The sequence below is a fragment of the Lissotriton helveticus genome, chromosome 7 (genome assembly GCF_964261635.1).
Source record: "Lissotriton helveticus chromosome 7, aLisHel1.1, whole genome shotgun sequence".
NCBI classification, from domain to species: domain Eukaryota; kingdom Metazoa; phylum Chordata; class Amphibia; order Caudata; family Salamandridae; genus Lissotriton; species Lissotriton helveticus.
This window is the reverse complement of record NC_136068.1, coordinates 1,808,050,188-1,808,076,545: the sequence shown is the minus strand read 5'-3', so window position 1 is coordinate 1,808,076,545 and position 26,358 is coordinate 1,808,050,188. Positions and strand designations below refer to the sequence as shown.

The 26,358-nt window shown below is 42.7% G+C and overlaps 1 protein-coding gene across 1 annotated transcript in view; it reads right to left on the bottom strand.

Annotated features, from left to right (window-relative positions):
- Window positions 1–26,358, bottom strand: part of LOC144770794 (phospholipase A2 inhibitor gamma subunit B-like) — a 338,774-nt gene that overhangs the window by 41,150 nt on the left and 271,266 nt on the right. The window contains exon 4 of the mRNA XM_078655553.1: window positions 3,566–3,712. Coding sequence (XP_078511679.1) covers window positions 3,566–3,712 — 147 coding nt within the window. The remainder of the gene's footprint in view (window positions 1–3,565; window positions 3,713–26,358) is intronic.

Below are 26,358 nucleotides of genomic sequence, written 5' to 3'. Positions count from 1 at the left end.
ATCTTGGCAAAGACAGGCAGAAGCGAAATGGGCCTATAATTGGCCAACACCTCCGGATCCAGTCCGGTCTTTTTAAGTAAAGGGATGATCATCACCTGCTTCCAGACCTCAGGAACCACCCCTTCTCCAAGAGAGCAATTCAAAATAGGATTCACGATGGGATTGATGACTTCAGCAATTTTAGCCAGAAATTTGGCCGGACACACGTCGAGAGGTGATCCTGACTTTAGGCCGGCCATCAATTCCTGCGATGACGTTGCGGAAAGTGGTGCAAAATCAGCGAGACCCGGGCCTACGCTGGCAGGAATGGCAGAAACATCCTCCGGGTAACCAGATACTTCCGGTCCCTTCGGAGGGAAAGAATCCTGGACCAGCTTGATCTTGGAGGTGAAAAAATTAGCCAAGGCGCTTATCCACGCCTCCGTAGGGGGTGTCTGGGTCTCAGATGCTCGGGGAGCCATAAATTCCCTAACGATGGCAAATACCTCCTTACAGGAATTGGAAGCAGTTTCAATTCTCCTGGAAAAATAACTTATTTTCTCCGTGAGAATATCACAATGATAAATTTTAACCGAGGCTCTGTAGGCAAGTTTAGCAGCGGGATCATATTGCAGACGCCACGCTCTTTCGGCGACCTTGCACTGCCTTTGTGATACCAGCAGCGCTTCCGTAAACCAGGGTGCAGACACCCGTTTTACAGCGTCGCGAAGGGGCTTCACCGGGGCCAGATCGTTGAGCCTCTCCGTGAGCCACACATGCAGCTGCTCCAGGTCCCTATGCAGGTCCCCTGTCAGAGGGCAAGGGTGATCCCGACATGCCTGCGCCAACAGTTCCGGCGTTACCCGATAGAGAGCCCTCGATCCTTTACAGGGCTGCCGAGCAAACGCACTAGAAGGCTTACTTGATTCCAACACATAGTACTTAACTAGCCTGTGGTCCGACCATAAGACCTGTAGCGGTACTGACATCTCAATAGAGATCGTCGAAAAGACCAGATCCAGGATATGTCCCTTTTCATGCGTTGGGCCACAAGAATATGGAGAGAGGCCAAGGGGGGCCGTCACATCCATAATTTTGACCGTATCTGCGCCTATTTCATCATCCATATGGATATTAAAATCTCCAGCCAGTATACAATGCTCAGATCGAAGCACCAGTGATGAAATTATCGCCTGAAGCTCTTCAAAAAAGGTGCCCGTCGGCCCAGGGGGCCTATAGACAAGAAACCCCTTGAAGGATTGATGCAGTGATAATACTATGGAGAAAGCAAGGGATTCACACCCCTTGATGCCCTCCGTAGGGATAATGGTGCAGGTGGCACGTTTGTTAACCAAAAGTGCTACACCCCCCCTCGCCCTTTCAGCCTATCTTGCCTAAAGATATTATAGTCAGAGGGGATGGCTGCCGCGATATCGGGGTTAAAGAGCTCTCCTACCCACGTCTCAGTCAGCATCAAGCACAATGGCTTTTCTGTTGCCAGGAGATCATAAATCTCCAGGGCATGCCGGCTGAGAGACCTAGTATTTAAAAGCATACACAGATGCTTAACGCGATGTGCCTCCCTAACTGGCACGTGAGAACACCTTTTCCGGGGCAGCCAGCCGCAATCAGGACACCGATTTTTTCCCTTATAGCGAGCTGGAAACACATTACGACAGGAGCCCCCGTCCTCTGCAGGCACCGTAGCTCCAGCGCCGAATACTGGAGCATAATGATAGAGAGGGATATAGGTAGCCCAAAACAGTCTGACCAGCCCGTCGCCCTAGTCGCCTCCGGGACGCTGACGGGCTGGACTCTGGCGTGACTCCGGCGCTGCGAAAACGCACCCGCTGCGCGATCCCGCTGCGCTCACAAGGGAGCTATATGTAGGCGTGCATCAGATCCCACAGAGTGCTAGTCCGCTCGTAGGCACCGCCCCCCTCTCAGCAAACACCACTCTAAGATGGCGGCCGATGTTTTTCCCACCCCAGGATCTGGACCCGCAACAATAGCGGTGGACACCAATTACAGTGCAGGTAAGAGGGGAAGGAGAGCCCCGCGTTAAAAACAGGGGATAACTAAATGAATAGCAGCACAAGCAAATAGCAAAAAGGTAGGTTTAAAAGTGGGCGCGATGTAAATAGCGCGAGGCGCGAGGCGCTATGCAGCAATTTCTTTACCTTGGCAGGGGAGAGCCTAGGGCCGGTCCCCTTATGTAGGCGTGCATCAGATCCCACAGAGCGCTAGTCCGCTCGTAGGCACCGCCCCCCTCTCAGCAAACACCACTCTAAGATGGCGGCCGATGTTTTTCCCACCCCAGGACCCGGACCCGCAACAATAGCGGTGGACACCAATTACAGTGCAGGTAAGAGGGGAAGGAGAGCCCCGCGTTAAAAACAGGGGATAACTAAATGAATAGCAGCAAAAGCAAATAGCAAAAAGGTGGGTTTAAAAGTGGGTGCGATGTAAATAGCGCGAGGCGCGAGGCGCTATGCAGCAATTTCTTTACCTCGGTAAACTTATAAGTTCCCAAAATCGAGACCTATTGGCTATGCCAATGCTTGTTCTTTTTTGCCTTCTTTCTCTCTTTTTTGCCTGCTTTCCTTTTTCGGGTCCTTTCTTGTCTTCTTCCCTTTTTCTTTCTTTTATGCCGTCTTTCCTTCTGTCTTCCATTCCGTCTTTTTTTCTTTTTAGTTTTCTTTACTTGAACATGTACATATGCACAGTGATATGAAGGAATTCAGTCATTATCAAATGTTCATTTCAAGTTGTTGGAGATGAATTTTGAGTTCATCCCTCATCTCGTGGAGAGAAGAATATACATGGGTTCAAGCTCCACTGAAGAGGGCCCAGAAGGTGGAATGGTGGGTACTTGTAGGCAGCACAAATTTGCTAAAGGAACAACTAGTAGGTTATAGTTAGTAGAAAGAGATAAGAATATATTGAAATATGAATTTGCAATAAGGGTCATATCACTCAATGCTTTGAACAGAAGCATCAGACGCTTGAATAGTGCTCTGTTTTTGCCTGGAAGCCAGCTATCTTAGTTGTGGTAGAATCAGGCAGGTGTTTGATAGGAACGTTCTTGTGACCAAGTTCAGGGCTTTGTCATGTGGTGCAGGGGAGTATGGAGGTACTACCACAAGTATCATTAATCAATTTGCAGTACACTTCTAATAAAGTAAAATGTTTCTTTGCACGTATGAATGATATCCTTCACAAATTGGTAACATGCTCCAGTAGCTCTATTTGTAATTAACCATTCTACCATCAAAGAAGGGTTGAAAATCATTCCAAGGTTTCTTATAAAAGAGGAAAGGTTGATGGTATGAGGGGGAACTAATGACGCTAGTTAGATAAATTATATTTGACCAGGAGTTCCTCTGCTTCAGATGTTCAATATCTCAAACACTGCCTGCACATCATCCAAAATAGGTTGTCCGTCTACCCGACGCTGTTCTTGTGTCCTTAATGAGATGGCATTATGGGCCACCCTGTGTGCTCATGCAAACTCTGTAGTTCTCTATTCCTCGGAATACACGGCAGAAAGTTCTGTGAACCAACCACCTCTTTTGAGAATAATTACCTGTTGATACATTTGCAGTACTGTGAAGGCACCTCGTCTCCTCCCCGGTGCAATCCTTGATCACCTGCTTGGAACATGTTTGCGACTGTTCCTCAAAGCACCAGGGGCACTTCACTCCATTAGGTTTTGCAGGTGCAAATGGCAGTGCTGAAAGCAGAAAAGACAACATCTTTAATATGATTTCCTACCACAGTAACACGGGTTATGCAGGTTTGCAGAGGTTCCTAAAGTGATGACATGCTGCATTACAAATTTACTTAACTTTATGTAGGCACTTTTGGACATAAAAATAAAAAAATCCATATCTCTGGTTCTCCTCACCTTATTCTAATCTTGTAGGTATCTTATTGTTCATTAAACTTTGCTCTATTTTTCTAGAGTGTTTTGGCAGTTTTATTGTGCTGTGTTCTTTACTTTAAACTTGTTGGTACTGCTTGAACTTAGCATGCTCTTCTCTGGAGATTGCTTGCGGATTGTGTGAAAGCTAGCAGAGGTTCAGCAGAGATTCTCTATAATCTGTGGTTGGACCTACCCACAGTGGGAGCATTAAGTTGGCAGGGGTACTACTCTCCCAAATAATAAATATTTCTGGCAGACTTCTTACGTATTCGGTATTTGGAAGAGGCGTGTTGAAGGTGTCCATTCCAAATACCAATCAGTTTGCAATTTATCAATATTTTGTGACCAAAATCCGCTTGCAAAACATGGAAAAATGACGTACTCCTGAGATGCAGTTTAAGGCATTTGAGCAAGAAATGAGGGACAGTTTACAGTCCTTTCCACTTAGTCATTGTTAAAAAAAAGTTGATAGGGAGTAGGCAGTGGCACAGTGGGCCACTGACAATTCTAAAAAAAACTTTTGAAAAAAGAAAACTTTGCTTTTTTAAACACAGTCCCACTTCCTTAAAGGCAAATTGGCTGGATTTAAAAAAATGTTTCTTTATTGAAAGGCGATTACAGACACGGTGCTCTTCTGACCCCAGTAGGCCTCCATTCCTGTGACTACCACCAATCGGAGTGAGATGCAATTTGCGACCTACCTCATTAATTTTCATAGAGCAGGTGAGATTGCAACCCATTGTAAACTATTAGTACATAGCTTGGTTTATTGGGTGCAAAAACGACGGTTACAAATTGCACCATATGTTTGCACCCAATTATAAGTACATCAAACCCTAGTTTCTAACATCCTTTATCTGATCTTTAATTTACAATTAATTTATAAAACATGAAATTAATTTGTCACTGTAACACAAAGTAGCATTTTTAAATGGGTGTATCTTCAGTGCTTTCCAAATTTGGACAAAGGTTGGACCACTCCCAATGGACACATAGATTTGGTTCCAGATCCTGAGTGCATAGATGAAGGAGCGACTTCATCTTTATTCTGATGTTGTCCTGGATGTAGGTGTGCCGAGAGCCACCAGAGATGGTAAGTCGGGCAGTCAGATAGTCAGGGGTGCAGGTCGTGATGGCTTTAGAGGTAATTGTAGGAAAGTGCCTCTTGACATGGTTAGCCCCCACTTGTTTCCTGGAACATGATGTGATTTTGATTGGAAGTGCACTGGGTTCCTGCTAACCAGGTCCGCAGCACCACAGCTCTTTCCCAAAACGGAACTATTGCTCCTAAATTTGCACAACTTCAGCTCCCCAGATAAGACCCAGTAAATGGTACCCCTGGTACTTACGGGACTGGGACTGAAGAGCGTCCTCTAGGGCTGCAGCACAAATTGTACCACCCTAGGGACCTCTCACCAAGAACATGCAAACTGTCATTGCAGGCTGCATGTCTTGATGCAGACAAAAACGAAGAGTTGACATGGCATACATCCCTATGTCCTTCTAACTTAAGTGAACATGCCACTTGACCTCTGTGCACTGTTGCTAATGTGGTTCTACTTCGAACATCACCCACTTTTCAAAACTTAACTCTAAAGATTCATACTCTTCAATGTTGTACAGTCTAACACAAATGATGACCTTATAGATTTCAACAGTACAAATTTGATGACTTCAAAAAAACGTTATCATCTCTTCAAACAAATCACAATCACATTTCAAAAATACAAATTAATTTTCTTTCGTTCAAAAATCCAACTTTTCAACTCATTATTTTCAAACTTTCTTGTTGATTCCAAATGGTGCCCAATGCATTTTGAACCCAAAGGAGCTCTTCAGGGGCCTGAAAACTGAACACATACATAAAGTTAATGATGAATGGTACATGGTAATGAATATTCACAAAAACGTTCTCGTTACAAGCTACCAATCTTTACAAGGAGCACAATGTTTGCCAAGTTTACACCTGTAAGCTCGAGAAACTTACTTATAAAATCATGCCAACAGACACCACATGAGATATGATGGTCATATCAGCATGAGCAGATATGATCCTGCAATATCTAAGTCGCTCTTGGCTGTTGTAAGTGGCAGGGAAGCCATAGAGAGTACATGGCCTGGACACCCATTATTACGAGTTCCCCAGCACCATGATGGTTTCACTGCACTCAAAGATGTTTGGTACCAAACATCTGATCTTAATAAACCCACACAGACCCGGGTGTTGGATTTATTGATAAATGCACAGAGATGGCACCTTAGAGGTCATCATAGATCAGTCTCAGCCAGCCTGCCACCACTAGACATGTTTTGACCTCATGGGGTGAAAGCCTTCATTCTCAGAGGCCAGGAACAATGACTGCTCTGGATGGAAGTGCCTAATGCCTCCTCCAGACCTGAATGGCATTAGCACGGCGGGTAGCTTCAAAGGTGATGCTGATTTTGAACTGCAACTCCGGCGTCTCCAGTTAATGACGCCAACCCCTCTGTCCTGCCCCACATTTTGGGGGGAGGACAGGCTGGAAAATTAGTTAGATTAGAAGGTGTGCCCATGTTCAGCCTGCACAATCCCTAAGGAGTGTCAGGTGATGTGGAACTCACTTTTCAGATCCTCCATCTTGTGTTGGAGAGAATTAGCCAACCAGGGTCAGGGTTATTCCCACTTCCCAACAGAACTGGACAAATGAAGATTTAGTCACCCTAAAGGTAGGTAGACCATTGGCTTTAGGTGGCACCCCTTGACCCTGAACTTCAGATTTGATGGACCTAAAATAAGAAACAAACAAAGAAGAGCTGCTGAAACCCAAGGGCCTGCTGTGGACTTTGGGCACGTAACCCTGCCTACCGCTTGAAGACCAAACCAATGTGGTGAGATGTCTCCTTCTGCCACTGTAAGGACTCTATGAACCCCAGAGGACCTCTAACAGTTTGACAATCAGTCGTGAACTCACTTGGAGTAGAGGAGCTTCTCCCCTGCAGACTGTAGGTACTGGTCCTGCAGAGTGCGGTTTACCAAATTGCAGCTCCCTGGCCCTACCGATGCTGCTGTGCACCGTACTCAAGTATGAGTACCTGCAAACAAATGTAGTGGTAAGTGTCTGAGGTAACTCTAATCTCAGAGGGTGAGTTGGATGTAACTATCCTGGCTGTCTGGCCTAGTAACCTGGAGAGATACAGACAACAACCACATATAAATGGGGTTAGAGTTGAAGCCCTGAGAGACACTAGTCCTAGTGACACCATGTTGGATGAGCAACCGATGTCCTCAGAAGAGTACTTAACTGGTGAGACCTACACAGTCGTCAATGCTGATAATTAGGCTAAGGTGCATCCAATGGCGTTGGTGTCCTTAGAGTCGTAAGGGGTTACTGGCCACAAAAGGGTGGTGGTATCTTCAGCAATTCCTGTACAGTGACTGCTAGGCAATGATCTGGAGTTCTCAGCATGGGCTGAGGTCAAAATAAAAACCCATGCAGACATGCTGGGTATACCTGAATGAGTGTGCTTGAAAACCAGAGCACAGAGTAGAAGCCAGGGTGAAAGAGAAAAGTCGGAGTCTGAATATATGCCCCAACCTTCGAAGAGAAAAGGCAAGAAGACTGCTTCTCAACTGACACAGACCCCAGACCAGATCCCCTCTCCTGAGAAAGAAGACCTGTCAGCCCCAGAGGGAACTGAAGCCCAGAAGCTGATGGAGTAGGGGAAACAAAATATTTTTGTACCCCTTGGAAGTTAATGATCCCATAACTTTAATGATACTAACTGTTTGAATGCATGTATAATCAACAAATGCACCTTTATTAAACAGTGCATGTGGGCAACTTGCTGGAATATTTATTTATTTTAGCCGCGCTGGATCAGATTTCTTGATAGCAGAGTTATGGTTTCTATAGATTAGTTTGGTGATTATTGATTTTTCATGTCTAACACTCTATGTTGAGTTTGTATTACGTTATATGCAGTCAGAATTTTTAAGCTTCCGGGAAGTAGGAATTGGACATGTGTGGCAAGAGAAGTCGCATGGAATTGTACATTGTCTGATTTCAAATTGGTGATAACACAGGACTGTGTTATGTTAGGGAAATTCATGTATGAATTGCATTGAGTGAAATAGCAACAGGTTTTCTTGTGAAACTTTGGCCTTAATTCCCAGGAGCAGTGTAGTCTCCATATGTGTTTTATCCCCAGAGAAACGGATTTACCTCTTGCTTGAGAGAAGGGTAAGTTAGAGAGAAGTGCTACACCTATCGAATAAAACAGTATTCTTGTAAGTTTGAATAGACTATCACTTTTGTTTAGGGAAACAGACAATAGTAATGTGATCTACGTTGTAACTAATCTATTTAGTCGAACAGACAAGTTAAGAAATAGTGCCAATAATTTTTGGAGAAGAGGGGTCAGTAGAAGCAGGAGTAGAGCTGACGTCAACAAGGACCGCGCTGGCATTGGCCAGTTGTGGAAGAAGGAAGAGCTTTCTGATTGGGGCGTTGGTGTGAGATGCGCTGGAATTGGTCAGTGCGAGAGTGACGTAGAGCTTTCTGATTGGTGCCTTGGTGCAAGACGTGCTGGTATAAGTCAGAATAGTCGGACAGTAGAAAGAACTGATTGGAGAAGAATGGTGTGAATTTGCTTCGGCAAAAACAACAGTGAAATATGGCTTATTACAATGAGCAGGATAGAGAGAAACCGTCATGGTTTGTGAAGTTCAAAAATCTTTTTAAGAAAGATAAAAAGGTTGTGACTAGGGAAGGAGAGGTACTTCCACCACCGAAAACACCAGCATCTTATAGGATGGTGAAATATAGCTATCATACTTGTACTTGGTTGGAAAAACAGGCGAAATATACCAAAAGATGATGGAGTATTGGCATTTCCACAAACTGATTCGGTTAGCTCAGCTGTACTTTGAAATTTGAGAGAAAGAATGATGAGGCTTGAACAGAGACCTAGACTAACTCAGATTGAAGCCTTAGGTGAATGGGAAGATGAGATGTATGAAAAGGAGAGACACAGAGGTGTAAAGAATTATAATTTTATTCATGGAAGAGTATGGGGTTTGAGCCATGAAGACAGGATGAGACAGTGGCGGTGTGCTAACATGACAAATGGTATGTTTCCTACCAGAACGGTTGAGGAACTGGCAGGAAAAAAGTGTATGGAGAAAAAGAAGCATGCAGTACCCTAAAAGTATGGGTATGAGTTAGCGACATGGATGATGAGTTGCTGGAGGACATTTTAAATAAAAGACCCCCTCCATATCAACAGGATTCTGTGGTGGTACACGAAATGCACCGCCAATGGAAACTGTGATAAATCAAAGCCCTGAACAATTTTCGGAAATAAGTAGTCAATTTAATAGAAAAGAAACACCGCAGACTGAGAAACCTGATACAGATTATATGGCCTAACTAGCCAGAACCACAAGAGAGTTGACTGAAAAGATAAGAGAATTGACAAAGAATATGGAAGCTGTAACTGGTCCGGTAATCCCAGCTTTTGAAAATCAAAAGATAGACAAACATTCCTTAACCATTCCATTAAATTCTAGTATGCCAACAGTACGAGTAGGGATAATTCCAGATACTAAGAAGACAAAAGATTCTGTAGATCAACTCCACCTATGAATTTGACAATAAACCAGAGTCTAATAAATCAGATTCCTTAAGAAGCCAAGTCAGCAACTGAAACCCCAGAAGAAGTGTAAATATGGTAGAATTAAATACGACCCCTATGGGTCCAAATGCAGAAGAATTAAATGAGTGAGTAAGATGTTTGAAGAAGAAAGACACAGAACCACAACCCTTGTATGTGGTTAGATTAAAGATAGACATGGAAGAATTGAACCTAGCGACTATTGGTACAGATCGACTAAATTCCTATCAAGATGATGAATTAATGTTTATGTGTAAAAGCATTACTTGGAGAGCTAGGAACTTGCATGAAACATTGGAAGAAACAGTGAACGAACTGGGAGTAGATTTTGCAAAAATTAGGCGATTGCAGAAGCCATACAGGGTAGATTTTACTGAGAAGGATATAGAAAATCTTAACACTTCAGGGCGGTTAACACAGATAAAAGAACTAATTGTGTTACTGAGAAAATGACGTAGACAAGTGGAGAAGTAAGTGGATAAGGAGAAAAGAAGGAACAACTGATAAAGCTTCATTGGCTTTTCCAGTAAGAGAAAAAGAACAAACAGTTGTAGAATGTCCAATGAGAGAAATTCCAGGAGGAGGTTATGTACACAGACCATGGTCCAGACAAGATATATTGTAATTTACAAATGATTTTCCAAGATTGAGATAGAAGCCTGTAGAATGGTATAGACAGGTAGAAAGGTTTGTAAAGGTTTCAAAAGTGTTGTGGGAAGATCTGGATGGATTGTTTGAGATTGTTGTTCCTGCTGAGTTGTGGACAGAATGTAAAATTACAATTGATTGGCCGAAGGAAGAATATCCTAGAGATGCAAAAACAGGAGCCCCAAGTTCAGAAGTGATGAAAAAGTATGAGCAGGCAATCACATTCCTGAAAAATGAGATTCCACCGAAAGAAACAGACTGGGTAAAGATTGATAAAACAACTCAGGAAAATAAGGAGTCTATGCATGCTTATTATGAAAAGTTGTTCTTGGTTTTTAAACAGTATAGTGGATACAAGAATTTGAGTGAAAAAGATATGAGTCATTTTGTGTATCGATTTGTGTATGGTTTGAAACCAGAGATAAGTGAAATGATTAAGCAGCATATGTTATGTTGGCAGACTTGCACAATAGATGAGGTACTACGGTATGCAAAATATTACAGCGATGATATTGAGGCCAGACAGCGTAAACTCAAGGAAAAGGCAATGTGGGCACAAGTTAAGGTTGCAGAACAACAAGACGCTCAGATGAATAATCAATCTAGTGGCGCAGGACAGACTACGTTCAGACCTAATATTGGTAAGGGAAAAGGTCAGATGAGTATGAAAGAAGCCAGAAAGAAATGGCCATGTCATAATTGCGGAAAATGAGGGCACTGGAGGAACGAGTGTAAATTACCTTCAAGAGGTAAGACAGAGAATCAACCATTGAATCCACAGGTACAGAATGAGGTGAGTTACCAACAGCCACAAGAGTGTTGGGTGCCGAAACCCATCTCCCAAAGAGTGTAAATCCTCAAAGATACAGTACAGAGGCAGGGTTCTACAGAGGAGAGCAGGTAACAAAATTGCAGCACGCAGCTGCTGTTTCACAATATTGGTTACGGCAAGATGGAGATGAATTGGATGAAAGTTTATGACGTGCCATGGGGAGGAACAAGAGTGCGTGCTTGGCAGAACTCTAGAGGTAGATCAGTCAGGTCCATTTGTGGATGGAAAAGTGAATGGTATAAATGTCACTTTCCTTGTGGACACTGGTGCTACCAGTTCTACTGTTAGATTCGTGGAAATTCCAAACCTTCCTCTCTCAGGAGAATACATCCAAGTTGTAGGTGTTTCAAACAGGCAAATTAAAACTCCTCTTACAAAACCAGTAAAGGTGGAAATTGGTCCATTCAAAGACATGCACCCCTTTCTGGTATTTGATTGTAGTCCTATAAATCTATTAGGACGCGATTTGCTTTGCAAAATGAATTGTACCATCTACTGTACTTAGATAGTATTGCTTTCCAGACACCAGATGATGATGTTCTATATAAAATGACAATTGCAGAACTAGAACCAGGAATCTATGATATGTTTCCTGTGTTCGATGCAGAGAAAATCCCTACTGAATTGAAAGGAACAGTTAGGTCTGATGTATAGGATTTCACAGTTGAAGATATTGGACTAATGAGAGAATTTTATCCTATAAAAATTACTATAAAAGAAGGAACAAATTACCCAAACACCCCGCAGTACAAACTGACGCCAGAAATTATTGAAGGAATAACACCAGTAATTAATAAGCTGATTGAACAAGGAATTTTGAGAGAAATAATGAGCAGTCCATGTAATTCTCCTATAATGGGTTTGAAAAAGCCTAATGGAACATATAGGTTTGTACAGGATTTGAGAAAAGTGAAAAAAATTGTTATTCCTTGCTGCCCAAATGTGCCAAAGCCTGGTGTAATACTGCATCAAATCACTCATGATGCAGAATGGTACACAGTTATTGATTTGTGCCATGCATTCTTCTCTATTCCATTACTCCCTGACAGCCAGCCATTATTTGCATTTGGTTTGGAGAATGTATCTTGGCATGGTGTCGAATACCTCAAAGGTATGCTCAAAGTCCTTCTATTTTTTACCAAATTCTGAAGAAATCCCTAGAAAGTTTAAAAATGCCTGAAAAATCTGTGATGGTCCAATATATTGATTATTGATGATGACCTATTAGTGGCATCAAAGACCAGAGAAGCATGTGTTACGGACACAATTGCTTTACTGAATCATTTGGCAGAAAGAGGACCCAAGGTGTCCCCATCAAAACTGCAGTTTTGTCAACAAGAAGGACAGTATTTAGGTCATAAGATTGAAAAAGGGGAGAGAAAAGTAACAACAGAAAGAATCAGGATTATTAAACATCAACCAACAAGTCTGCCCTAGCACCGGACGTCTTTATCTTTGGGTCAGTACCTGACGATCAGATCACCACTTCGGAGTGCTCTGTGAGGGCCATTCAAAACCCTCCACCAAGTCATCAAGCTTCACCAAGTCAGCTTCCTTCCTTACATGTAATTTGCAAGCAAGAGGTTCACTCTAACCAACTATTGCCTGCGAGCCGTACTCATAATCCAAGTCCCCAAGCACTGCAATCATTGAACTTGTAGAATTTGTTAAGTACGATACCACAACATTCCTGTGTGCCCGGGGATGCTTTTCCTGCGCCTCACTCCCATTTAATCTTTCTGCAAAACCATGCACAAAAAGATTTAGCTCCCAACTTCAACATACCTAGTTCCTGTCCAATGCAGGTCTCAAGCTCCCTTGAGGGGAGCATAGAGTCAACTAAGCTCCAACAGCGCCCACACTCACCTCTAGCAGCAGTAACAGCTTACTCAAAGTTCCCACAAACAACCGACCATAATGACCAACTGAGTCCTAATGGACTTGTCCTTTTTCTTTAAAAACTCTCAAAACTCACCCAACCCTAGTTTAAAAACTGAGCCACATCGCGAGGCCTCCATAACATCGAGTACCTGGCCCCAATTACTTCAAACTTTTCAATCGATCGTCACTGCCCTAAACTATCATTTTGACAAATTAGACATGCATGTTGACCTACTGAATACCTTAGCACTATTTACAGCAGGGATTGACAATAAGCTGGACAAACTTAACAACCTAATAATAGGAGCGCAATCATCTTCAAAACTAGTACAGTCAGTTTGCTGCTGTTCGCCCATCATTGATTCTCTCTCCTCTCTTCCAGCTTTTTTAACCTGTGTCATAAACGAAGTCAAGCAGCTGAAGGGAGTCGGTCCATCTGTATGCCCTGACCAGTTACCCCAAAACCCCCTAACTCTCAATTTAGAATCGGTTAACCCTTCGATCCCACCAGCAATCGGGTCTTTGGGGAACAGGGAACAAAAATCTTCCACGATACAGCCGGAACATCAAGAAGACCCCCACAAAGACCAAGGTCCCCTAACCTCAGTGGTAGTGATGGCATCATCGGCTCCAAGCCCTCAGACAGCAAGTGGGCAAACACACACTACGGGTAACAACATGGCAAGGGCCTGTGTTAAACCAGCCGCTGCTGCAGCCCCCAATCCCGAAATACTTCCTGCTCCCTTGCCACTTTGCAGCAAGAGAGAGCGTAAACGTCAGCGCAAACAAAGAAATAAATTAAGACTAAACCCAACTGTCGAGCTTCCCAAACTATTCCCTCTGTTTTTAACAGCAGCCAATAAAAAAGTCCTAAGCGTCTCACAACTACCACCAACGACAACAAGTCTCTCTCAAAGCCCCCTAATGGCTGACCCAACTCTAAGTGCCAGTCAACAGACATCTGCTTGCTGCCACGATCAAATTACTTTACCCACAGAACTAGTGACACAAGAGCCTCAGCCCGGCGCGGATAAATCAGGGGGCAAACCCAATGAACTAACCACAACAACAACGACAGTCACTATAACCCAACCCCAACTAGTTTTCCCTTTAAGTCTACCCCAGTCTGAAAAATTAAATACTGGACCTAATCCCTTAAAAGTAACTTACAACAAAACATCAATTCCACTTAAAGATACTCCAATAACCACGCAAGGTGTACGAGATCCTCCTCAATTCTATTGGGCATCAGATTTAGGCTCCTTAATGGACAAATCCACTCTGCCCAAATAAAGCCCACGCTCCAAGAGTGTAAAAAGTGTTCCACACCACTCCAAAATACTTTTTGCCCCTGAATATAAATAAAAAGGTCGGCACGATACTCTCAATAGATCAAACATAATCAAACTAGCGAACGGTGCCCCGGGTTTTGAGGCCCTGACATCGGACGACATTGAGTCCATTAAATTCCTTCCACCTAGAGGCGTACAACCCTCAGAGGTAACTCTGTTATCATTCAGGTCCGCTACTTGGGCACGAGCATTCTTAGACCAAAATGATACTTTTCAGCAATGGGGTTTTAAAATCCATCCCTATTCCACCCCAGGCTACCCCACAGTGCTATTAAATCAGCCAGCCACCCCGACAAGAGCCGAACGCCCCGGGACTGGAGTTAAAAACAGGCCATACTCAATCTTAAAAAATGCCCAAGGCCCAACACAACCGACCGAAAATTCATGGACTAAAGCCCCTAACCCTGAAAAAACTCCAGATTGGGGATGGCTTCCGGCCGCCCTGTTCCGTAAAATATCAGACTGACCATGTGAAAAAAATCCGGTAGTATCCAATTCATAGGACTTGGTCAAACCAAGACCCCAATCATCACTCCCTACAAACCTTCTAAACCCCGCAGTCGCAGTCCTCTTTTACACTGTGTTCATGGAACATCAGTGGCCTCCACCAGAAAATCATCAACTTGGAGATGCACATCTTTACATTTGTGCACGATTTAATAGCCCTTATGGAAACATGGGCCATCCAAAATTGTCCAGTGATTGGCTTTATTGAATTCTGGAAACCGGCAATTAGAGACAGTCTTTATGGCCACCCCTAAGGTGGTCTGTCGATCTACGTCTCAAACAATCTAAAAGGCCCGATCGGGCTATTGGATTTTGATGAGGACTGGCTACTTGGAGTTAAAATCAGTTCATGGAGCAAACAGCGATCTCTCTTACTCCTTAATGGGTATATTAATCCGAGCACACGTTCGAAAAAGGACCATCTAACACGCCTAATGAAAATTGTGTGTGACTTGGCTGCGGATCATTCCCATTCAGACTGCATGTTCACCGGAGACTATAACACTAACCTCTTTCAGGGAAAATCTGCTGACTTTGAAGGGCTTTTTCCATCTACATTAACAGAAGTAGAGGCACAGTCCAAACTACCAAATCAAGCTTATTGTGGTTTAGGAGAGCTTTGTGTGTTGCAATTTTACAGTGCCAACTTTTTGGAAGTGAATGGTAGATCTACGAATGACACTCCACCAAAGTGGTCTTGGACAAATTCCTGCAAACACTCCTATCTCGATTACACCATCTGTAATTCAGCCTTGTTCCAACATTTGGGCAATTATAGCATTCATCCTCGATCTGAAAGTGACCACCGCCCGCAAGTCGTTACCCTTACTGTACAGCCAATGCTTCATAAATCTGCCTTAACAACATGAACAAGAATTTACGCTGAAAATCTAAAACGTTTAAGATGGAGTGAAGACATCTGCTCCAACGTCATGAAGGCATGCTTGGACTTTACAACAGGAGGTACGGACCTGGTGGCCTCTCCCACTGTCGCGTGGTCAACCTTCTGTTCCCAACTGATAAGCCTCTTTCCAGCCAAACAATTTTCCCATAAGGCTTCTTCCAGTCGTCACCTTTCAATCTCAAGTCAAACTAGGGCACTGAAGAAATCCAGAAATAATGCCTTGCACGCCCTCAAGAAATCCCCAGGGAACAGCGAGCTCTTGAATGCATACACAACCGCCCAAAAATCATTTGGGCAGGCTCTACAAAAAGATAAACTACTTCACCTAGGTCAATTCTGGTGCAAACTACTATGGGAGAGCAAAAATCGCAACGCAAGAAAATGTTGGGCCTTAATCAATCATCATAACTCCAGTTCATTTAGCCTTGGGACGGAAAACATTGCTGAAGCCGACTGGTCTGCTTTCCTGACTGACCACTTTAGGGCCACAGAGGGAACAGCTGCTATAGACACATGTGCTCTTAACCCGACGAAAATAAGCCAGAGTAAGAGCTTGAGCAGGCCCTCTGAGTGTTTGGAATCTCGAAGTGAAGACCAGCAGATCACCCAAGAAATGGTCACCAAGGTATTAGTAAAAGCAAGATCAGATGGAGCACTGGGCCCAAATGGCCTACCACAGATTTTGTTTAAATCAAATACAAACCTTTGGTCGGGACACTTAACTAATCTCTTCAACTTTGCGCTCAGAAGCTCAACCATACCGGACTCTTGGCGAGGTGCAATAATCCATCCGATTCATAATTTAGGATCTCATGCCTCTCCAAGCAATTACAGATTAATTGCCCTTTTAGATATTGAGGCAAAGCATTATGCAGGTATTGTATTGGTGGAGCTGCAATCCTGGGCAGAGCAGAATAATTTGATCCCAATGAACCAAACTGGTTTCACCGCAAACTCTGGCACTTCGACAAACCTTCTGACATTGTCTATAATTGTTGATAAAGTACTTACTACATCCAGGGCTGTTTTTAGCTGTTTTGTAGACTTCAAAGCCGCCTTTCATCGGGTCCCCAGGGCTGCTCTATGGGAAAAGCTAAAAAAATGGGGGATCCCAGCCAAACTCCTGGAGGCGATTATCCAATTGCACTCAGGCACATGGGTACAAGTGAAGTTGGGGACCGGCACACATCTCTCTCGGAAAATCATGACAACTAGAGGTGTCAAACAGGGATGTGTGCTGGCCCCACTTCTTTTTAACTTGTTTATAGCATACTTGCCAGCCATCCTAGAAGAAACAAACAGCCACCCACCTAAGATGGGAGGTGTGACAATAAGTAACCTTTTATACACCGATGACCTGGTTCTTCTTAGCCTTACGCGGGTAGGGCTGCAAGGCTATTAAATAAACTACCCAGCTATACCATCATGAATACCTTAGAGGTTAACCTAAAGAAAACCCAAGTGGTTATCTTCGGTAGAAAACGTAACCTCGGTGGTGGATGACTATACAACAATATGAGCCTTCCAACCGGAAAAACATATAAATATGTAGGGGTCAACTTTGACTCCAGGTGTAACTTTGTCAAACAGCGTAGTGAAATTTCACTAAAAGCCATGAACCTTCAGGTGAATCTCTCTAAGCTTTCAAAAAGACTGTCTGGTCCTAGTCTATCCCTACTATTGGAAGTTATGAGAGCAAAAATTGGTCCGACTCTGTCGTATGGCATTGAGATCTTTAGGGGAAAATTAAATACTAATTTAAACCAGCATGTGACCAAAATGTATAAAAAAGTCCTTCACATGCCTAAACCTCCTCTGCCGCTCAGATCAGATTAGAATTGGGTCTACTAAACTATGAAATTTCCAACACTGGCACTTATTTAAACAGGCTCATTGGAGTCATTAGTGTGATTAGACATCTCTCAGAAAAACCCAGGTGGCTCTTACGGCCGTTTTTTTGAGGATTCCATCCAGCAAATGTCAGCGGGCGACCTATGGGACCTCAATCCCTGCAAGACAGTATTTAAAAACAGCATTAAGAAGCGTATCCAAATGAGGTCCGTAATCATTGACAAAGCTCACTTTGCTAAACGCAGACACGCATGTGCAACAATGAATTCCTACGGGCGGATATCTCCCGCCTCCTACTTGTCCTGCACCTACCCCCTGTATTTAAAACTTAGCTTTATGGCTGTCAGATTGGGTGACTGCCAATTCCTAAAAGATTTACCCTCTTGGCGCCGCACGTCAGAGGCTTTATTGTGCAGAGGGTGTGGCAAGACGGCTGAAACCTTGGAGCATGTGGTATGCCTCTGCCCTGCTCTTATGTCACAGCGTAGACATAAACTGAAAACCGAGTGGAATAGGCTGGGAATCCGGACCTGTAGACAGGCAATTATCGCAGCTCGGACTCCTGAAAATACAGCATTAAATATAGGCCTTACAACTTTTATACGTTATGCATACCGTAATTTCACTCGTTAATCGGAAGGGCCGGCCAATGCCTTTTCTTTTAAGGATCAGTCTACACTAAATTGCACTTTATCTGATGCTGCTAAAACCGTCTCCATCCGACTGCACTTTTTAATAACCTGCTGCTATTTGTTGAACACTAGATTGTATCCATTAGCTCAACATTGCTAATTGCCAGCACCACAATCCTTCTGTGTTTTAACGCCATGTTGACATTGTCGCTTTGCACATCATGTTTTTTCATTCTTTTAATCATTCGCATGTCATTGATGCTCTCTATTGTAATTTGGAAGTTCGTATCTAATCATTGTTTTTATGTCGCGCTTCCCTTTTTCCTTTTTAACAATGTGTATAACTGTTGGTATTCTTGATGTACTCTTTTAAGGATATTTTATATCCAAATAAAAGATATTATTATATAAAGGAATGAGAGCCCCAATGACACAAAGAGAGGTGAGAATGTTCCTTGGGAATGGTTGGTTATTGCTGACAATGGATAAGTGGGTTTTCATTGATTGCAAGACCTTTAAAGGGATTGACAAAAAGTGATGTGAAAGATCCAATTGTATTGGATGAGGAAGAGATGAAGGCTTTTGAACAACTGTGATCCAGTTTGCGTGAAGCCCCAGCATTGGGAATGCCTGATTATGAGAAAGAATTTGAGCTGTACTCTAGTGAAAGAGACGGATGTGCACTTTCAGTATTAGTGCAAAGGATTGAAAAAATTAGATGAGCAATAGCTTACTTTACAACTGTTTTGGACCTGGTAGCAAAAGCGTTGCCTGGATGTCGGAAAGCAGTAGCTGCTACTTGTGTGGGTCTAGAACAGAGTGAAGGTATTGTGATGACATATCCTTTGAGAGTATATGTCCCACATTCAGTTGAAATTCTCCTGACCAGAACAAAGACAATTCATGACGCATAGTCGGCTGACTAGGTATGAAAAGGTGATCTTGGGTGCAGACAATATAACCATTGTAAGATGCACAAGTGTGAATCCTTCCACCTTGCCACCTGATACAGTAAATACAGAAGTCAAAGATGAGATTGATCATAATTGTTTGGATGTGCTTGAATTTTGCACAAAGCCCTTCCCTCTAAAGGAGTCAGAATATGTGATGTTTGTAGATGGATCATGACTGAGAACAAACAAAGGAGTTTTGAGTTCTGCATATGCTGTGTGTACGGTGGCAACCATAATGGAAGCGTCTTGTTTGAGAGGAATAGGTTCAACCCAAGTTGCTGAGGTGATTGTTCTGATTCGAGTTTGCAAACTGGGAAGGAATTTCCGAATGACTGTGATCACAGATAGCCATTATGGCTTTGGAGTGGTCCATGATTTCAGACAGATCTGGTCCCAGAGGGGATTCCTGACTTCCTCAGGGTCTCCTATTAGGAATGTTGAGTTTGTGAAGAAGTTGCTTGAGGACATACAGCTGCCTAAACAGATTGTGGTGGTAAAATGCACTGCTCACAAAAATGGAACTGATTACATTGCAGTAGGTTACAATTTTGCTGATGAATTAGCTCAATATTGTGCCAGAAATATGACCTCAATGAATCAGAGGAGGGAAAAAGAACATGTTTCATGTCCATTATTGTTTACTAACTTAGTTGAAATGTGGGAAGAGGTGAAACAATTGCAGGAAGAACCAAGTGATGAGGAAAAAGATATATGGATAAAAGCAAGCTGTAGACGAAGAGAGGAAGATGAAATCTGGGTTAACAGAGATGAAAGACCAGTTATGCTTAATAGCATGATCTCTAACATGGCACGGATGTACCATGGACAGGCACACATAGGTAGGAAGGCCCTGATCAGACTTTTCAGACACACCTTGTACAACCCCAAGTTTAGAGCTATAGCAGAAAGCCTTATATGCCAACAGATAAATCCTGGAAGGAAGACAGTAGTGAGTTTGGGAACAATAGGAAGTGAAGGCGGTCCTTTTACTAGAATGCAACTGGATTTTATTGAAATGCCCCAAAGTAACAAACTGAGATTTGTCTTGGTGGTTTTCTGTTTGTTTTCTCGTTGGGTGGAGGCCTATCCGACAAGAAGGAATGATGGAGTTACTGTAGCTAAGCTCCTACAGAGAGAATTCATTCTTAGATACGGCTTTCCAGTAACGATAGAAACAGATAGAGGAACTCATTGCCAGAATGAAATTATTCAACTAATATGTGGAGCACTAGCTATTCAACAAAAGCTGCATTGTGCCTAGAGACCAGGGGCTTCTGGAGTGGCTGAGCAAGTAAATGGCACAATCAAGAATAGGTATGGGAAAATGTGTCAAGCCACAGGACTCAAATGACATGATGCCTTACCCTTAGTGTTGATGAGCATAAGAACCATACCAGACCGAAAAACAGGTCTGAGTCCTCATGAAATAATAATGGGACGAGTAATGAGACAAGCATATGTACCTGTCAACAAACTGCTGGCTATAACTGATTATCTCATTCTGGGCTATTGCAAAGGAAAGGCTGATATGGTGCATTCTGTGTTTCATCAGGTTGGACCGGATGTGACCACTCTTGAGAGAAAACCAGCTCATGATCTGAGTCCAGGAGATTGGGTCTGCATAAAAGTCCACAGAAGGCGAAACTGTTTGGTTCCTCGCTGGGACAAGTCACGTCAAGTGATTCCGGTGACTACTACAGCAGTAAAGTGTGCCGGTGTGAAAAATTGGATCCATGCCAGCCATATAATCAGAGTTCCAGATCCTGAAGATCAACCTGTAAGTCGACATCTGGAGATATCAGATACCAGTTCGGCATCTGAATCAGACCAACCTGAGTCCAGTGAAAGGCAAATGAAAGAATTCAAAAAACAAAGAACTGATATTGAAACAGGAGAATCTGAACCAATAAACAATGACGGTGAAAAGTCAAGTACAATCTTTGGGGAAATTACTCCAGAAATTTTTGAAACAACTCAAGAAAATTTAGATTCAGACAGAGAGGTTGAGGAAATAGTGGAAGAAAAACAAGGAGAGTATGATTCAGAATTACAAGCAGGAGAAACCCAAGGAGATTTTAATTCAGAGAGAGATGGAGATCATAAAGTTCAGAGTTAAAGAAGGTGAAGTGAGATCTGAAACTGAGTCTGCAGAAAGTGAAGAAGAAATAAGCCAAAGCATAGGACCAAGAAAAAGAACTAGGAGAGCGGAACGAGGAGAAAAGGAAAATGAAGTGAAAAGGCCAAGAAAAGGAGACAATTGGCCCAGCAAAACTAGAAGACTGAGATATAAAATAGTAAACTTGAACAAAGACAAAGCAGAACAAGTGAATGAATTAACAAGTCAGAGAAAATCAAATAAAGGACAATTACAGAGACCCAAAAGAGTGAAAAGACCTAACCTTAAATACAAGTCACTAGAATGGGTATACATAGAAATACCTCACATTAAAGAAGTGGATGACAGTCACGAAAACCCAGACAAAGACTGTGAACAAGAGGTTGGGAGTGAACTGTACCCATCCCGAAGAGAAGAAAAGAAAACCCACTAAGAAGACACACTAACTGATAAAGTCAAAGAAAATTTCTGAAAGACGAAAAAGTACACTAAAAGCATTTGACTCCAGTCAACCATAGGAGATCGGGTAAAATGGCAAAGGTCATTCTGAGGTGTGGAGATATACATTTTTCTGTACATATTTTAGATTATAGTTCACCATGGTAGACCCTGAGAATAGAAGACCTAGATGTGAGTTTTTCCGTAGATGGTGTAAAATGTGTTTCTGTTGTACAGGTTTACTGATGCTTATTTGATTTATTTTAGCAATAATCATTCCACTTAGATTAGTTGGAGAAAATACATCTGAAATCAATGACGTGAATAAGGACAAGAAATCTAACATAAATAATACCGCAACACTGATAGATAGTACTGCACTTCATAGAGACCAGTCAATAACTGATTTTTCCAAGTATGTTTTTACAAAACTATTGTACGGATATGTAGAGACAATGGATGTTAAAGATTGTTATATATTCATGCAGTTACCCGTGTCTGTGACCGAAGGTGTAAAGTATCATCACCCTTCTTTGACGTATGGAATAACTTGTAGTGTTTTAGCCCGCTTATTTTATAAAACAGGTAAATTAGAATATTTTTACACTGACATAGATGCTGTTTTTGCTAAAGTTCCCATAGTTCCCAAACTAAATAAGGTCAAACTTTCTATGATTTTTGTAGAATGTTTCTTGAAAATGAAAGAATTAACATTAAATTATGCATTTAGACACAATCTTACTTGCAGATTAAGGAAGGAAGAAAAGGTCTTTTTAGACATGGTAGAAGACAGAAGGTGAAGGTGAAGAAGCTGAGACAATATTTGTTTGGCTTTCACCTTCTAGTTCAAACTGGCCACAGGCCTCTCAGATGGTTGATGCAAATGAAAGGTAAAAACCCCAGATTGTTAAAGTGGTCCATATCTCTATAGGGAATGGGCTTTACAGTGGAACACAGTCCTGGGACTGACCATGCCTATGCAGATTGTCGTTCCATGTTCTTCCACTTAGAAGATGAAGACTTTCTAGGGAAAGGTTAGCTTCATCTGCTTTCATTTGGGGTGGTGGGGTTATGCAAGAAAGTTCCTCTTTTGAAATTGTTAGCTCCCACTTTTTGCCTGGACCCTGTTGTGATTTCAGCTGAAAGTGCACTAGGTCCCTGATAACCAAGTCATCAGTGCCAGAGCTCTTTCTCAAAACTGTACCATTGCTTCCCAATTGGCATAACTTCAGCTCCTCATGTAAGACCCTAGTAAATGATATCCCTGGTACCTAAGGCATTGGGACTGAAGAGTGTCCTCTAAGGCTGCAACATAAATTGCGCTACCATAGGAAGCCCTCACCAAGTGCATGCAAACTCCTATTACAGGCTGAGTGTCTTTGTGCAGATAAAAACAAAGAGTCCACATGGAACACATCCCTGTGTGCCATGCCCACAGACATTGCATGCTTTACCTATATGTAAGTCACCCCAGTTCAGGCCTTCCAGCCCTAAGGCAGGGTGCACTATATCACATGTGTGGTCATATCTGCCTGAGTAGATGTGACTCTGTAACATCCAAGTCCATTCTTGGATATTGTAAGTGTGCAGGGAAGGCACAGAGAGTGCATGGGCTGGATACCTAAGAACCCCAGAGGACCTCCAGCCCATCACCAATAACCCAAGAACTCTCTTGGAGTGAAGGAGCTACTCCGCTGCAGGCACCAAACCCACACAGTCCTGTTTACCAACTTGCAGCTCCTTGGCCCTGCAAATGTTGCAGCTGCCTAGATTGACATACTACATGCTCTGGGAGGTCAGATCTGTCTACCCACTGTGTGTGAAGATATCAGGATTTTCCAGAGCTGTGCCATACAAATCCCCGGGGTACCAGACCACCTGCAACCAAAATCGACAGAAAGAGTCAATCCATAATTAAACTTCCCAGGGAGCAGGCACCCATTGAGAGACGTTAGACCTCATGATGCGCCCTGCAGTCATGAAATCGTACCTCCTACCTGCTTGCCCCTGATCGCGAAGACCATCTTGACACACAGAGCCTAGCTGACCAACCTGCTCTGCACTCAACCCCCTAGCCTGGGTAACAATTAACCAGCTGAGCTCCGGTGCTCCGGAGGCCCTTGCGACCTAAGTCCCCTGCTTGATAACCCTCTGCCTTGTCTACAAGTACCCTTGTGCATCCCGTATTTAGGTGACCCCCTGCTTCATAGCGCACCAGCTACACCTTCAGCACTTTGCTCCCAGCCGAATCCAGGACTCTCCCAATGAACTGCTGGTTGAACTTTGGACCTCGACTTGTCACTACACTAACTCCAGAAGGTGAACCCCTAAAACCAACTGCCCAATTTTCTATGTATTTCTGATTTTTCTCCCATAGGAAACCATTGTGCCTAATTGCACACAATAGTGAAGTATTTTTGGAACTTTGCTAAATTTCAAGAAATTAAGTACTTACCTTTGAAAGAAGTTCTTGGTTTGAAAATATATAGAAAAATAAGTGTTATTTTTGAAAATTGGTCTTGGATTTATTCTTGAGTGTGTGTCTCATTTATTGCCACTCTGAGTTCAACAAATGCTTAGCACTACCCTCAGATAAACCAAACTGCTCACCCACACTACCACAAAATAGAACGTTAGTAATATTTACTTGTGTCTCTGTATACCAATTTGTAACTCAGTGGACTCTCTGTACAGTTTGATTCTTTTTAGTACACTATAAAGAGAGACCGCGTCCTACAGTGCTGCACAGGTCTTTTTAATAGCCTTACAGCGCCCTGTAGTGGGCTATGCCGGCCATTAAAGACCCGCTCCAGGATCAAAGGCCAGAGATAAAGGCGAGGGCCTTCAATAAAGGAGCTGGCCTTTAATGACCGGTATAGCCCAGCTACAGCGGCTATTAAACATTCTGACACTAGATGGCAGAATGTTCTAACAAATAAAGCAAAGGCCTCTGTGAAACCCGAGGCGATTTAAATACCCTCAGCCTCCATAAGGCCTTCGTTCACAGCAACACCTGTGAAGACAAACACTGGAATGTTGGAGTTCTGAGCTTTTACAAGCCATTACAAAACTGGAGCACTCCATTGTCTACAATGGAGCTCCAACATTCCAAATTTCGAATGTGGTGTTGGCTGGCAAGGGCAGCCAGTGAAATTCCATCAGTCAGGATTTTATGTGGTCATATTTATTCAGGCCCTTGACGTGGTGTGGTACTGCATGTAAGATGCTCTTAAGGGTGGCCAGGGTGGAGAATAGGAGGCCATAGAGCAGGGCATTGCCACCATCCAGTTGCAAGAGCACATCAGCGGTTCTGAAGTCATTTTTGGGGAATGGTTTCACTTTCTTAGTTTTCTTGATGGTGTGTTCCTTGAGGGTGAGATATGTGTCTACGGCCATTCTGAGTGACTTGACATGGAGAGGAACTTGAGGTTTGAAACCGTCGAGATTCATGTCAGTCAGCCAAGTCTATGGGTTGGTTACATGACATGATGTGCTCGCCCCTGGTACAATGCTGCTCCTTGCATAATGGTGGTAATTTGTGTTCTATTATGGGCATTCATTCATTGATAATGCTCACTTCTAGCAAAATGCTGGCCCTGGCACATTGGTGATAATTCTTGGTATATCAGAGGCATCCATGGCTTGATGGTGTCCACATCTCATTTTATACTGGCTCTAGACACATGTGGTAATTCCTAACCTTTTGTGAACATCTTCAGCTTGATCAGTACCACCCTTGTTACAATGTTGGCTCTTGCATAATAATGATAATCTTTGGCATAGTTTGGGTACCCGTGACATAATGATGTCTACGTCTAGTTTAATGCTGGCTCTACAATAATGGTGGTGATTCCTGGAATATTTCAGGCCTTCGTGGCATAACAATATATGCCCCAGGTATCATGCTGAACATAGCTTAATGGTGAATAATCTCTGCATATTGTGGGCTTCCACAGCCTGAGGTTGTCATTCGTGGGCATGGAAAGCAGAGCATAACCATGCATGGCAGTCATACATGTGAGTACTTGGTAACAGTGACAGACTGATTTTTGGGTTAACATGTATTTACTTAAAACGAAAAGCTGCTATTTCAGGACATTTATTTCTGGGTTGTTTCATTTATGTAAATGAAAAGTCTTTATTTGAGGAAATTAGTTTATTTTCCAAAAAAGGAAAGCTTGTATTTGCAATTGAGGTTTTGAGATAAAATGATTGCATTTTGAAATGAATATTTAAAAGTTATATTTTAGTAATAAATATTTCTGATTATGAGACTCTAGTCTGTAAGAATAGTGAAAGCAGTTAGTTGTTTTAACCTTTACGTTCTTCTTGAAACGAGTAACAGTATGGTCGTATGAACCATTAAATTCTGTTTAACTTCTACCAGAGACTGTGAGATTTGTCTCATTTATATTTTTTACATGCCCCTCTTAAGGGAATTGTCAATCATAATGTGGGTGAGAATCTAATTGGAAATTGCAGATGGGAAGCAAGAAAGTAATAGAACTACAGAGGTGTACATAAATGCTGTGTCATGATAGGCCAAGTGAAATTGGGCTTTTTGGAAATTTTTTAAGGAAATTGTCCAGAATCACGCACCATTTTGTCACAATTTTCTGAAGATTTTCAAGCTAAATTGACACATTTCAAAGATGCTTCCCAGTGGCAAACCCTTGGAAACCATCCTG